Source organism: Papio anubis, chromosome 14 (genome assembly GCF_008728515.1).
Source record: "Papio anubis isolate 15944 chromosome 14, Panubis1.0, whole genome shotgun sequence".
Taxonomy (NCBI): domain Eukaryota; kingdom Metazoa; phylum Chordata; class Mammalia; order Primates; family Cercopithecidae; genus Papio; species Papio anubis.
The window spans coordinates 23,773,056-23,787,590 of record NC_044989.1 but is presented as its reverse complement, the minus strand read 5'-3'; the positions used below and the strand labels follow the sequence as shown (position 1 = coordinate 23,787,590).

At 44.8% G+C, this 14,535-nt stretch overlaps 2 protein-coding genes across 7 annotated transcripts in view; one reads left to right on the top strand and one right to left on the bottom strand.

Moving 5' to 3' along the window:
• FAM228B (family with sequence similarity 228 member B) overlaps positions 1 to 1,517 on the bottom strand; it is a 46,938-nt gene extending 45,421 nt beyond the window's left edge. Inside the window, 1 exon segment of the mRNA XM_009183786.4 lies at positions 1,194 to 1,517. Coding sequence (XP_009182050.1) covers positions 1,194 to 1,292 — 99 coding nt within the window. The 5' untranslated portion in view covers positions 1,293 to 1,517.
• Positions 1,387 to 9,867, top strand: PFN4 (profilin family member 4). 6 transcript variants are annotated; one of them, XM_031654981.1, is made up of 5 exons: positions 2,178 to 2,538; positions 3,105 to 3,233; positions 4,377 to 4,514; positions 5,938 to 6,043; positions 9,333 to 9,867. In XM_031654981.1, the coding sequence occupies exons 2-5, from the start codon at positions 3,117 to 3,119 to the stop codon at positions 9,359 to 9,361; spliced, it is 390 nt and encodes a 129-aa protein (XP_031510841.1). In that variant the 5' UTR covers positions 2,178 to 2,538; positions 3,105 to 3,116; the 3' UTR covers positions 9,362 to 9,867. The 6 variants fall into 6 exon arrangements, with proteins under 6 accessions (XP_031510839.1, XP_031510838.1, XP_031510840.1 ...); XM_031654983.1 differs by having other exon boundaries at positions 2,352 to 2,583; XM_031654982.1 differs by lacking the exon at positions 2,178 to 2,538 and adding an exon at positions 2,604 to 2,900.
• The last annotated feature ends 4,668 nt before the right edge of the window (positions 9,868 to 14,535 follow it).

The following is a 14,535-nucleotide window of genomic DNA, read 5'->3' as shown; positions in this document are numbered from 1 at the left end:
ACAGGGCAAAAGAAAGAAAAGAAAAGGAAAAAGAGAAAAAGAATGAAAGAGAGAAAGAGAAAGAGAAAAAGAAAGAAAGAAAGGCAGTGGTGGGGAGATGTGAGAGAGGGAGGAATTACAACAGCATAGTCAGGAAGCTTTGGGAGTACTGAGTATGTTCACCATCTTGATTGTGGTGATGTTTTCGTGTGTATACATGTCAAAACTTACCAAGTTTGTATACTTTATTTGAGACAGGGTCTTATTCTGTCACCCAGGCGGGGATGCAGTGGCACAATCACAGCTGACTGCAGCCTCAAACTCCTGGGGTCAAGCGCTCCTTCTGCCTCAGCCTCTCAAGCAGCTGGGACTATAGGTGTATGCTACCACACCTGGCTATTATTGTTTGTTCATTTGTGGAGACAGGGTCTCAGTATATTGCTTTGCCTGGTCCAGGACTCCTGGGCTCAAGCGATCCTCCCACCCCAGCCTCTCAATGTGCTGGGATTACAGGCACGAGCCACAGTACCAGACAGCACACTTTAAATATATGCAGTTTACTGTATATCAATTATATCTTACTAAAGCTGTTTAGAAAAAAGAAACTACAATCTAAAAACAATATAACTCGCTGGGCACAAGGGCTCACAGCTATAATCCCAGCATTTTAGAACACCAAGGTAGGTGGATTGCTTCAGCTCAGGAGTTGGAGATCAGTCTAGGCAACATAGTGAGATACCATCTCTACAGGAAATATAAAAATTAGCCAGACATGGTGGTGTGCGACTATAGTTTCAGCTACTAGGAAGTGGAAGGATGGCTTGATTCCAGGAGGCGGGGATTGCAGTGAGTCATGATCGTGCCATTGCACTCCAGCTTAGGCAACATAGCAAGACCTACCTCAAATATAAATACATACATACATACATACATCATATCAAAATTTGGGTGATGCAGTTAAGGCAGTACCTCAAAAGAAACTTACAGCTATGCTACATTTAAAAAGGTATATAATCAATGACCTATGATTCCACCTTAAGATGTTAGGAAAAAAACAGCAAAGTGAATATACAAAGTTAGTAAAGTGAAGGGAATAATAAACAGAATGAAATAAAAACAAACAATAGAAAAAACAATATATTTAGCACAAGCCACTTCCCACTGCAACAACCCAAGTAAAAAAATCTCCAAATCCCACACTATTTGTTATATACCTCCATAAAACATAGAGGCTTGGGCTCCAACCATTCTTTTGAGCTCTTGAGCTTGGGAAGTGCGCCAGTTACCAGATCATCACTGTCTACATTTTTCATTGTGGTCACAAATAAATAGTGCCCCTAGAAAAACTAAAAATCATCTTATTTAGTATTGAAAATTTCACAGTCATCTGATTTTCTCTTCTGTTTAATACCACCTGTATCCTTGCACACACGCAAAATGGATTTTGAACACGAACCATCCAGTTTCCCTAACAAAAGGCCTTCACTACAGACTCCAGATGACGGCTTCAGAGCCAGCCTCCTTTGTAAGCAGGCAACATGCTCTTTGAAAGAAACCCCCGTCCCTTGGAATGAATTCCCACGTGCCCTCCAAGGTGGCCCATTCCAGCCAGTGTGGCAGCTTCAGCCTGGCCTCTGGGAGTCCCATTTGCAGCACTTTTCTGACTTTGGTGGCCTCGAGTGGGGAGAACTGCAACTTTCCGGCCAGAGAAACACAGGCTGAGCTACTTAGAGAAGGCAGGGAGGGGCTTTCGGTCATACTGTGCAAGTCTTCGAGCTCTGCGCGGCCCGAAGTCCTCCCTGAGGCCCGGGTGAGACGGGGATGTTGTCAGCGTCCGCACCCGCTCTCGCCCACCGCGCCCACTCCCGGCCCTTCCTCCCACCCGCTAGGCCGGGCGCCTGCGGCCTCCACGCCAGACCCCGGGCCGAGGGCCTCCCGCGCAGGCGCGTTGTGAGCGGGGACCGCCCAGCCTGGCAGGGAGGTCGCCGGCCGCAACAGGCACCTCTCTGCCCTCCCAAGGCCAGCAAGCCCGCGGCCGTCCTGCTCCACACTCGGGCCCGGCCCGACGGCCCCGGAGTCGTCCGGCTGCGGCTGGAAGGGAGCCCGCCCGCGTGCGCGGAACGCGCGAATGTTGTCGCCCACTGTCTCCCGGACGCAGCGCCGCGCAGACCGTCCGCCCCCTCCGCCGCGGGTTCCACAGCGAGTCCGCGCGGGAGGCGCCAGGGCGGCGGAGGACTGCTTCAGGCCCAAAGGGGATTGGGCGGCGGCTCTAGCTGGCGGGTCTTGGTTTGCGGAAGGGGCTGGAGTCCTTGCTTCTTGGTGACCGGCGCGAGGCCCGGCCAATCCCGCCGCCGCCACCCACCCGCAAACGCGTCGGTTGACGGGCGGGTCCTTGGTCGCCGGCCCCTTGCGGAGCACCAGAGAGCGGGGTGGCGTCCGCTCCCTCAAGTCCTCGGTGCCGGGGAATTCACCGCTCACCACCCCCTGCCCCGCCTTCGGTCCTGCTCGGGGACCAAACCACTGGAAGGCAGTGGCGGGAAAGGGGCGCCTGTGCCGGAGGTCCTGATGAGGGGGGTCCAAGGCTTGGGGACTTGTGCGGGAAATGTGGGTTTAAGTGCCTTCAAGGTGTTTTTAGTCCGTTGGGATGTTGATCAGCGTTCATAGTGGGCGCTGATGCAGGTCACCGGGAAGGGAATGTGTGGGTATATCGCCACGCATATCTCTTTTAGTCGTGTTTAACTTAGCGGAGTAGCGCTCCATCCTGGGTTTTGTTTTTTGTTTTTATTTTTTTATTTTACAGGGTTTTTCTCAGTGTACAATGTTTGTTTTTAAATCCCAGATGATCCTGATGTAAACCATTGACATAGCCAGAAAATCATGAGGCTGTGATTTTCCAAACTCAGCTTCATAACCTACTCTGTGTGAGCTGTGATTTTTCTACGATTCTGTTTTTCTCTTTGGGTATTGGTGGGCCCTGAATGATGGACCACCGTTTTCACTCTGTGTCTTTTCAAAGTACACTTGCTGATCTTAGAACTGTCTGAAGTGTCCTAAGGACATTTGTATTCACATGCCTTTTAAAAGCTAGCCAGAGTCAATGGCTTCAACTGCACTTTCCCTTTCAGAGTTGAGGGAACATGAGCCATTTGCAGAGCTTATTGTTAGACACCCTCTTGGGAACCAAGCATGTGGACAGTGCAGCCCTCATCAAAATCCAGGAGCGGAGCCTGTGTGTAGCATCACCAGGTTTTAATGTAAGAAAAAACAAGTTTGGACATAAGACTTGGTTTACTTATTATTTCTATTCTTCCAAACATGAAGCAGACATGACTTTTTTTTTTTTTTTTTTTTTTTGAGATGGAATTTCACTCTTGTTGCTTAGTCTGGAATGCAGTGGCGTGATCTCAGCTCACTGCAACCTCCGCCTCTCAAGCGATTCTTGTGCCTCAGCCTCCCGAGTAGCTGGGATTACAGGAGTGCACCACTAGGCCCGGCTAATTTTTGTATTTTTAGTAGAGATGGTGTTTTACCATGTTGGTCAGGCTAGTCTCGAACTCCTGACCTCAGGTGATCCACCTGCCTCGGCCTCCTAAAGTACTGGGATTACAGGCAGGAGCCAGCGTGCCCAGCCCAGACATGACTTTTAAATGAACTTTTTCTGTAAAGAGCTACATAAATATTTTAGGTTTCTAGGCTTAGTCTTTTTACTGTTGAGATAAAGGAATACCTGAAGCTGGGTAATTTATAAAGAAAATAGGCTTATTTGGCTCACAGGTCTACTGCCTGGAAGATTAGTCATCTGTGAAAGCCTCAGGCTGCTTCCACTCATGGCAGAGGTGAAGGGGAGCCAGCATGTGCAGAGATCACAGTGGGGGAGAGGAAGCAAGAGAGAGCAAGTGGAGAGGTGCCAGGCTCTTTCTAACAGCCAGCTCTCCTGGAACAAATACAGTGAAAACTCACTGACAGCTTCCCCCACCTCGCAGGGAAGGCATCAGTCTATTCATGAGGGATCTGCCCCCATGATCCAAATACCTCCCATTAGGCCCCACCCAAAATGTTGGGGATCAGATTTCAACATGAGATTCAAACTACAGCACAGGGCCATAGAGTCTCTGTCACAACCACTCAACTCTGCAATTGTAAAGGAAAAACAGCCATACATAGAAGAATGAATGTGACTGTGTTCCCATAAAATTTTATATTTATGGATACTGAAGTTCAAATTTCATATAATTTGTGTCACAAAGTGTTATTCTTTTGATTTTTTTTCCCCAACCATTTAAAAACATGAAAACCATTCTTAGCTTGCAGGCCATAAAAAACAGACAGTGGGCTAAATTTGGCTGGCCACCAGCCATAGTTGGCTGACTCCTGTTCTAACTATGTAACCTCTCCAGGTAATGCCCAGTGATGTCCGAACACTGGTGAATGGATTTGCCAAAAACCCTTTGCAAACCCGAAGAGAAGGATTGTATTTCAAGGAAAAGGATTACAGATGTGTCCGAGCAGATGAATATTCTCTTTATGCCAAAAATGTGAGCGCTCAAGATTTGAAGAAAGCTGAGTAAAAGAAAAGAATTTGCCTCCAATTTTCCTTGCCCTGCCTGATCCTCTCTGTAAAACAGATTAAATCCATTAATGTCTTGAGCCACTGTCTTGAGATAGCAGTCTAGTGCCAGGAAGACATATGTGAAAGAAAGTCCTATCAAGAGCCTGGTTTTGAGAAATGTTCATTCCAGAATCTATTAACTGAGCCTTGCCTGAACTCTTTCCAATACAGTCCAGCCTTCATACTCTACATCCTCCTTCAAAAAAAAGATAATCATTTATGTGCTTAAAACATCTCTCAGTGGCCAGGCACGGTGGCTCACGCCTGTAATCCCAGCACTTTGGGAGGCTGAGGTGGATGGATCGCCTGAGGTCAGGAGTTCAAGACCAGCCTAGCTAACATGGTGAAACCCTGTTTCTACTAAAAATAAAATTAGCCAGGTGTGGTGGTGCGCACTTGTAATCCCAGCTACTCAGGAGGCCGAGGCAGGAGAACTGCTTGAACCCAGAAGGCAGAGGTTGCAGTGAGCTGAGATCATGCCATTGCACTCCAGCTTGGGCAACAAGAGCGAAACTCCATCTCAAAAAAAAAAAAAAAAAAAAAAAAAAAATTCAGCTCTATGTTGCTTGTAAGGAATGAAGGAGATGAAAATCATTCATTGGATGCCCTATATTATAGGTTAGGCATGCTGCTTCATCCACATTATAAATAATCTATAATCTCATTTTAAAGATGAGGACACTGCTTACACATGCAGCAGAAAATGGAGGCACTAGAATTCAAGCCCAGGGCTGTCCAATTCCAAAATGTACGACCTTTCCATTACATCAGTTTTGCTTTTTGTTTGTTTGATTTTGTTTTTGTTGAGATGAGTTTCACTTTTGTCGCCCAAGGTGGAGTGCAATGGCATGGTCTCGGCTCACTGCAACCTCCACCTCCTGGGTTCAAGAGATTCTCCTGCCTCAGCTTCCTGAGTAGCTGGGATTACAGGCGCCTGCCACCACGCCTGGTTAATTTTTGTACTTTTAGTAGAGACGGGGTTTCATGAAGTTGGCCAGGCTGGTCTCAAACTTCTGACCTCAGGTGATCTTCCCGCCTTGGCCTCCCAAAGTGCTGGGATTACAGGCGGGAGCCACCGCACCCGGCCTACATCAGTTGTTCTAATTGGGATGGGGTATGTGATAAACAATTGCACAACTTTTCAGAATCCATCTACCATTATTATAACAGTCTGAAACTTTTTGAGGAAAGGCAACAAAATTGGTGGAAAAGAGTGGACAGTCCAAAAGCAGACATATAAATATATGGAATACGGAAATCAGAAAATGGTGAAAAACGTAGCTGGAGCATGACTACTGGTCCTGTAATTAGAACCAAGAGCAGAATATTCTCTTTTATTCTTTATCCAGGAGAACGCTGGTGTGGTTGTCGTGAAGACCCATCTGTATCTTCTGGTGGCAACTTACACTGAGGGCATGTATCCTAGTGTCTGTGTGGAAGCCACAGAGAGCCTGGGTAAGTTGGCCTCCTAGTTCCTGTCTTCATTCCCTGTGTTAGTTGGGTCTTCTGACTACAAGTCACAGAGATCCAACTCAAACCAGCTAGGGCAGAAAGGAGGAATTTATTGGAAGGATGCTGAGGTTATTTACATAGGCACTGGAAGGACAAGGTGCAGCTGAGCCATGGGGAAGGTAGATTCAAGGACTGGAACACTGCTAGGATTCTGTCTTGACTTCTAAATGAGTCAGCTTTGTTCTGTCTCATAGCAAACCGTTTCCTTTCCTGGCTGATATCATGGCCAAGCCTCCCATAATACCCCTTAATTTATCTTAGGACCCTGATTTGGCAAGTTTCAGGTCATATGGTTTACCCCTGTATTGGTCAGCTATGTAGGTGGGGCAGGATAGGGGAGGAGGGATACAGCAGGGTAAAAAGACAGAGATGTGGCTGCTGGGAGTCGACCCTATGTAAAGAGACATTTTACAGGAAAAGGAATTACTGTGAGTCAGGCAGCCACTTTGTTGGTGTATAGTGTATTCCCCCTCTGTGTCTATACATTTTTGAATAAAGATCTCATAGAGAACTAGCTTGGGTATTATATCGGTGAGAGTTGAGCTTAATAAATGGTAAATTGTGTTTGTTTTTAGATTTTTTAAATCTAAATTTAAATTTAAAAAAGTTTACTGGAGTTGTGTCAACACTCCTTTGAAATAGAAGCCTCTAGTAACAAAAGCAGTCATTCCTTCATTCTTTCAACAAATATTCAGAGGTGTTTACCATGTGCCCTGCACTATCCTACATAAATTAGGGAAGCAGAGCTGGTTAAGATATAGCCTCTGCCTTCCATGCCTCTGTACATGCTGTCCTATCTGCCTAAAATATTTTCCAGTTTCCTTCCTGTCCCTCACATCTATTCGGCAAATTCCTAATCATCGTTAAAGACCCCAAGTCAGATCTTGGGCTTCTATCCACTTGTGTATGTATTTTATGCATACCTTAATGATTATCCCCATTACAGTTCTTTGTTTTTCTAGATTGTGAACCTCTGGAAGGCAAGAATCTTGTCTTAATCATTCTCCTTCTCCATTACCTAACACGGTATCTAATGTTGGGTAGGCAATTGGTACATGTTTGATGAACAAATAAATGAATTACTTTGGCCTAGCAGAGTCAGGGAAGGCTCCAGAGAGCTGAATCTTAAAGGGCCAGTTGAGAAATTAAGCACCATCACAGAAACTATCTACCTACATACGGACATGCCTCATTTTATCGCATTTTGCACTATTGGACACTTCAGATATGCCTCATTTTATCACATTTTGCATTATTGGACCTTTCCTGAACAGATGTCAGGATTTGAAGGAGGCTCCATTTCAGAATTGTAGGGCAGGGGCAGACAGCAGAACAGAGACATAGAGAGCCAGGTTAATTATCTAATTAAAATAACCAAAATATCAGATTAGAAAGATGGGCAATTTGGCTGTCAGGAAGCCAGGCTCTTAACCTGTCAGCTAGGGCTCAGGGCTGATTCCCCAGAGGAGACCAGAAAAATTGCCTGACTACTGTAATGTAGATTATGTGGCTGGCACTAAAGGTTAGCATTCTTGCTTAGGGCCACAAAACTCCACAGACTCCAAAGAATGTGCCCTGGTTAGAAATACACTGCTGGCATCATGCCATTAATATCCCACTGCTCTGGGAAGGGACAGCTATCTTGGAAATGGTTGAATGATCAGGAGGGATGGACAAGGCTGATATCCACTCAGGAGCCAGTTGTCTTATGACTGTCTTTTATTTCCTTCACTCCTTTTTAAAAAAATTATATTTTTCTCTATCTAAAAAATTATACATGATCACTGTAGAAAATTTGGGAAGTAAAGAATTACAGGTCGAATGGGGTGGCTCACACCTATAATCTCAGCACGTTGGGAGGCCAAGTCAGGCAGATCACTTGAGGTCAGGAGTTCAAGACCAGCCTGGCCAACATGGCAAAACCCTGTCTTTACTAAAAATACAAAAATTAGCCAAGTGTGGTGGTGGGCACCTGTAATTCCAGCTGCTCAGGAGGCTGAGGCAGGAGAATCACCTGAACCCAGGAGGTGGAGGTTGCAGTGAGCCAAAATAGCACCATTGCACTCCAGCCTGGACGTCACAGTGAGACTGTGTCTCAAAAAAAAAAAAAAAAATTGTATTATGAAGGATTCTAGGAGCATGACTATTAATTAAAGAAAACCTTTAAACAATAATTAGGAAAAGGATGCTATGGGACTTCTGTCACACAAATTAATCAGGTTTGTGCCTCCCAAAGTACTGGGCTTATAAGCCTCCCAAAGTGCTGGGCTTATAGGCATGAGCCACTGCACCCAGCCAGGTCCTCAGTTTAAAAAAAGAATCTTAAGCATGTATTGTGACTTACTCTGCAAGACTCCGTCTCAAAAATAATGAAGTGCTACCTGGCATGGTGGAGTGCATCTGTAGCCCCTGCTACTCAAGAGGCTGAGGCAGGAGGATTGATTGAGCCCAGGAGTTTGAGTCCAGTGTGGGCAACGTAGTGAGACTCCATCATTAAAAAGTAAGTACATCAAGTACTGTAATCAGGTTTTGTTTTGTTTTGTTTTTGAGACAGAGTCTCGCTCTGTCACTCAGACTGGAGTGCAGTGGTGGGATTTTGGCTCAATGCAACCTCTGCCTCCCGGGTTCAAACAATTCTCCTGCCTCAGCCTCCCAAGTAGCTGGGACTACAGGTACGTGCCACCATGCCCAGCTAATTTTTTGTATTTTTAGTAGAGACAGGGTTTCACCATGTTAGCCAAGATGGTCTGGATCTCCTGACCTCGTGATCTGCCCACCTTGGCCTCCCAAAGTGCTGGGATTAGTAATCAGTTTTAAGTCTAGGTCATAGAATACATATAGCAGAGGAGGGCAGCAGTTTCTTTTATTCTCTTGAACCCTCTCTCATCCTATTCCCTTTGCCCAGTCATATGCATTATTCATCCTTTTTTTTTTTTGCATGGGAACCCAATTCATACTCCAGTACAGCTCAAATACCTCTACTATGGCACTTATTACCATGAAATAGAATTGATGTTTGTATGTGCCTATATCCCCTACTAGACAATGAACTCCATGAGGGCAGGAACTGTGTTTCAACTATCCAGTCACCCTTATATCTCCAGTACCTAGCACAGTGCCTAGCACATGGCAGTCACCTCGCAATGTTTGTGGAATAATAAATGGATGAATGAATCATTTGTAGTGATAATTTTCAGCTCATAAATAATAACCATGCTGTGTTTGCTTTCAGGAGACTACCTAAGAAAAAAAGGAAGTTGAGTCATCAGAGGCCCATGAAGGACACTTTTATTGTTTTAGAAGAAAATTGGAGAGCCTAAAGAAAAAATATTTTATGGTTGAAAAAACACTAGATAGAAGCCACTAAAAAAGAAGAATGAATTAAGGAAGCAATTTTTATTACTTCAAGAGATCCTCTTCTTTCATTGGAATTACTTGATCAACTGTTTTTTTTTAAATAAGTGTTGGTCATTGGCATGGAATGTGAGAGCACTGATGATTTCACAGAGCATATCTATTGGGAGTCTCCTTTCTGCGAGGCTCTTATACTCCTACACACCTTGCTAAGTATGCCAAGAATGCAAGGCTCTCACCACTCTTTATCCAGGACATTTCTCAGGGTTAGGTTGCAGCAAGCAACCTTGAAACACGAAGGGATGTCTCCCATCAGGACAAAGAGCAAGCTTGCTTACTGTTTGCTATAAAAGCAGTGGAGTCCCTGAGCTCAGTGTTCCCCTCCTGTAATACAACCCCCTGCATGTGTGACATCTATCTGGCTCACATCACCCCTGTGAGACTTGGGAGAAGGGATTTCAAAGGCCATTCAGCAATGGACCACTAGTCAAGGTATTCAATGGACATTTCACGCTCCCATTTTCAGGTATCTGCTATCATTTTGAACATTGGAAAGGCCTTCTCAAAATCAACTCAAAAAGATTTCTGACTCTAACCCTAACTCTCACTGCACACCTTAGTAAGGCAGTATGGTCACTAAATGCACCCTTCCCCAGAAAGAGTTCATCTCCTCTTGGTCTCCTAGGTGATAATCTGGACCATAAGGGTGGAGAGCTATAGAACCTATTTTGAAAATCCAAGATTCTACACTGACTATTGCTAAACACGATGCATCTTTTTTTCCCTAACAGCATCCTCAGGCCAGCCTGGTTAGTATACCCTTCAGATGTCCCTGGGGAGAGAACACCTTCGACTACTTGCCACAAGACAGCCTAGGAAATTCAAATTTAATTCTGGTTCAGTTAGACTGGACTAACATGGTCCTATATCATGATGATAATGACTACTTAGTTTAGTACACTGTTCTCTAGATCCCTCTACAAGGTTCTACACAGGCCAAGATAGGATATAATGGTTCTCTTAATTTTGCAAAAATGCCCCTGTCCCTCTTACATCTGACCCTTCCAGACAAGATATCTGGATGCAAGTAGGGCACGACTGGAGAAAAGTGTAGACATGGCTACTGGATGGGACACACCAACTGCATGGCCACAGAGACCCTAGCACCTGGAGAGGGAACACATTCGATCTCAGGAGATGGTGGAACAGGGGAGCCCTTTCATGTTCTTTTTGTGCCCCAGATTCAGCACCTCCTTGTGGCAAACCCTAACTTACTAGCCTTTGTGAATCAAGTAAAATCAAATCTTAGGCCCTTTATAGTTCCTGACATGATCAGGCAGTGAGGTACAGAATTCAAAATTCCAAAGACATGCCATCTAGAGCAGGATGTCTTTTGCTGGTATTTACAACATTATCTCATTTTCAGGTCTGTATAATAGTCTTTCACAGAGCTTACTTCCAACATCATTCCTTTTCTGAGCTTGGATGCCAAGAACCACAGAATTTTTTATTTATTTATTTATTTTTTTTTGGTAGTCAACCTTGCCACTAGTTCATTCATCCATTTATTAAGTCAATAGTTTGATTCTTTTGGGGGGTTTTGTTGTTGCTGTTGTCTGAGACAGAGTTTTGCTCTTGTCACCCAGGCTGGAGTGCAATGGTGTGATCTCTGCTCACTGCAACCTCCACCTCCAGGGTAGAAGTGAATCTCCTGCCTCAGACTCCCAAGTAGCTGGGATTACAGGCACCCACTACTACACCTGGCTAATTTTTGTGTTTTTAGTAGAGATGGTGTTTTGCCATGTTGGTCAGGCTGACCTTGAACTCATGACCTCAGGTGATCCACCTGCCTCGGCCTCCCAAAGTGGTGGGATTACAGGCATGAGCCACTGCACCCGGCCTGTTTTTGGTTTTTATTTTTGTTTTGAAATAGGGTCTCCCTCCATAACTCAGGCTGGAGTGCAGCGATGTGATCAGTTAACTACAGCCTCAACCTCCTAAGCTCAAGCAATGCTTCCACTTCAGCCTCCCGAGTAGCTGGGACTACAGGCACATGCCACCATGTGCAGCTAATTTTTAAATTTTTTGTAAAGATGGGGTCTCACCATGTTGCACAGGCTGGTCTAGAACTCCTGGGCTGAAGCAATCCTTCTGCCTTGGCCTCCCAAAGTACTGAGATTACAAGAGTGTGACAGTGCATCTGGCCTTTGATTCTTTTTGAATAAGAGGTAACAGTAAAGTTTAAATTAACTTATTTAGCACTCTTTGTAATAAGAATGTTAAATAAGTGTATTTAGATGTATTGTTTACTGTTGTATCTCCATTACCTAGCATATAGTCGGCTTTGTGATCCAACAGTAAATAATACACCTACCCTAAGACAGGCTCACAATTTAGTGGGGAAGGCAAATTGTAAATGAGTCACATGACCACATGATAAATGCTGGAGCGGGTGTAAAACAACTACAGAGCACAGAATCTGGAGTGACTAATTGTGTCTTCAGGAACCTGAAACTAGCATTTGAAGTGCATTTGGAAGAAAAGTGAGTATGGAAGAAAGTAAGGAGCATTCCAGGCTGAAGGAGCACCAAACGCCAAGGCACAGAGTGATGAAAAGGCCTGTTGTGTGGAAAGAATGGTGAGAGGTTCCATGTGGCTGGAAAGCAGTATGTGGGAGACAGTGATCGATGAAAATGGAAAGATGGATAGAGCCAAAATAGAAAAGACTACTCTCCTTGGAGTCACTCAAAAGACATCAAGCAGTGCTGTGGGGTAGACAGTACTTTTAGAAAACTACTAAATTCAGATTACAAAAGTAATATATACTCACTTTGATAACTTGGGAAAATAAATTAGTCATAATTTCACATTAAATGAAAATTTCTAGACCAGGCATGGTGGCTCATGTCCGTAATCCCAGCACTTTGGGAGGCTGAGGTGGGCGGATCAGCTGAGGTCAGGAGTTTGAGACCAGCCTGGCCAACATGGCAAAACCCCATCTCTACTAAAAAATACAAACATGAGCTGGGCGTCATAGCGGGCACCTGTAATCCTAGCTACTCAGGAGGCTGAGGCACAAGAATCGCTTGAACCCGGGAGGCAGAGGTTGCAGTGAGCCAAGATCACGCCACGACACTCCATCCTGGGCAACAAGAGTGAAACTCCACCTCAAAAATAAAATAAAATAAAGCTTCTGGTGATGGTTTTGAGATTTTCTTCAGATCTTTTTTGATGCACATAATATATACGTCTTAACTTTACCTAGATCCTTAATGTATAGAGTTGACATTCCACTATGTTCATTTAGCATGATGCTATGAGACCTTGCTTGTCTTTAAATTTCTTCAAAAACATTTTAAATCACTGCATATCATATAATTTAAACATAATATTGTTCTTTGTTAGATATTTAGATTATTTCTAGTTTTTCCACTTCATAAATAATATTACAGTTTATAACTTTTACATAATTCCTTGTATCTCTGATTGTTTCCTTAGGTCTGGAAGTAGAATTTCAGGGTCAGAATTTGAGCAACTTTATGGCTCTCTGGAATTTTTGTTTTGTCTCTTACAAGGAAGGACTTTTACACCATAGCTTGTAACATGCAGTTAAGGGGCTTTTTTGGCGGGTGGGAGTTGTATGTAATTCAGCTCTAATTTATCAGTCCCCTCTGCTAGTGGAGTGGGTCTTAGTGTCCCAGTGGGTGAGAATGAGAGGAAATACTGCAGACATTTGAACTAGCTGAGTCAGAGACTGGAGAAGCAGGTTATTCCAGATAGTGCTAAATCATGGTGACGTTGGACAGTCACACCTCTGCAGTCCAGAGATGTACAATATAAAGATACTTATGAGGTTTGCACGACAAGCCAGGAAGCATTTGAGGACTTCTAGCCACAACTCCAAAAAAGGCCAGGGGTGCCAAGGCCCAGAGCTAAACAAAGACTGAGCTATCAATACTGCAGGCTAAAGTTAAGCTGTGTCATCAAAACAGAATGGACAGGAGCAGAGACATGCAAAGAATGGCTCTCACACCTGCAAGACTTGACCATGTGAACATATTGACATGTGTGTAGAAGGAATGTGTAACCACAAAAAAAAAGTGGAAGTGGGGCCAGGGGCAGTGACTCATGCCTATAATCCCAGCACTTGGGAGGCCAAAGCAGGAGGATTGCCTGAACCCAGGAGTTCGAAATCAGTCTGGACAATATAGCAAGATCTTGTCTCTACAAAAAATGCAAAAATAGCTGGGCATAGTGGTACACACCTGTAGTCCCAACTACTCAGGAGGCTGAGGCAGAAGGGTTGCTTGAGCCCAAGAGTTTGAGGTTACACTGAGCTATGATCATGCCACTGTAATCTAGCCTGGGTGACACAGCGAGACTCTGTCTTTAAAAAAGAAAAAAAAAAAGATCAGCCAGGAAGCTCACATAAGAGTCACTGGAGTAAGTGTTGGTTGGGTCTATTCAAAGTGGGAGGGTCTTTGAGCAAACAATTTAAGTATCCTGGTACTTTCCAACAATAATTCTTTTTTTTTTTTTTTTTTTTTTGAGACGGAGTCTGGCTCTGTCGCCCAGGCTGGAGTGCAGTGGCCGGATCTCAGCTCACTGCAAGCTCCGCCTCCCAGGTTCACGCCATTCTCCTGCCTCAGCCTCCCGAGTAGCTGGGACTACAGGCGCCTGCCACCTCGCCCGGCTAGTTTTTCGTATTTTTTAGTAGAGACGGGGTTTCACCGTGTTAGCCAGGATGTTCTCGATCTCCTGACCTCGTGATCCGCCCGTCTCGGCCTCCCAAAGTGCTGGGATTACAGGCTTGAGCCACTGCGCCCGGCCCCAACAATAATTCTTTGACCAAGTGTCCCACGATTCCATTTGACACTAGCTAACTGGAGTTAGTGCAGACCCCACAGGTTAAGGAGCTCAGTTCCCACAAGCCTGTTCCCACTACGGATGCCAAACACAAGTCCCAGGTCCCCAGACTACCCGCACTACCCACACTTCTGTCTGACCTGGCTACAGATTTGCTGGGGAGTCCCATGATTCATGGTAATTTGCTGGAATGACTACAGAACTCATGAAAGGGC

What these genes read in the sequence shown, in the direction of transcription:
- PFN4 (XM_031654978.1), top strand. Translation starts at nt 1,801, where the DNA reads ATGTTGTCAGCGTCCGCACCCGCTCTCGCCCACCGCGCCCACTCCCGG. An exon ending in ATTCTCTTTATGCCAAAAAT is followed by an intron (nt 4,515 to 5,937) that starts GTGAGCGCTCAA and finishes TTCTTTATCCAG; the next exon opens with GAGAACGCTGGTGTGGTTGT. An exon ending in GGAAGCCACAGAGAGCCTGG is followed by an intron (nt 6,044 to 9,332) that starts GTAAGTTGGCCT and finishes GTTTGCTTTCAG; the next exon opens with GAGACTACCTAAGAAAAAAA.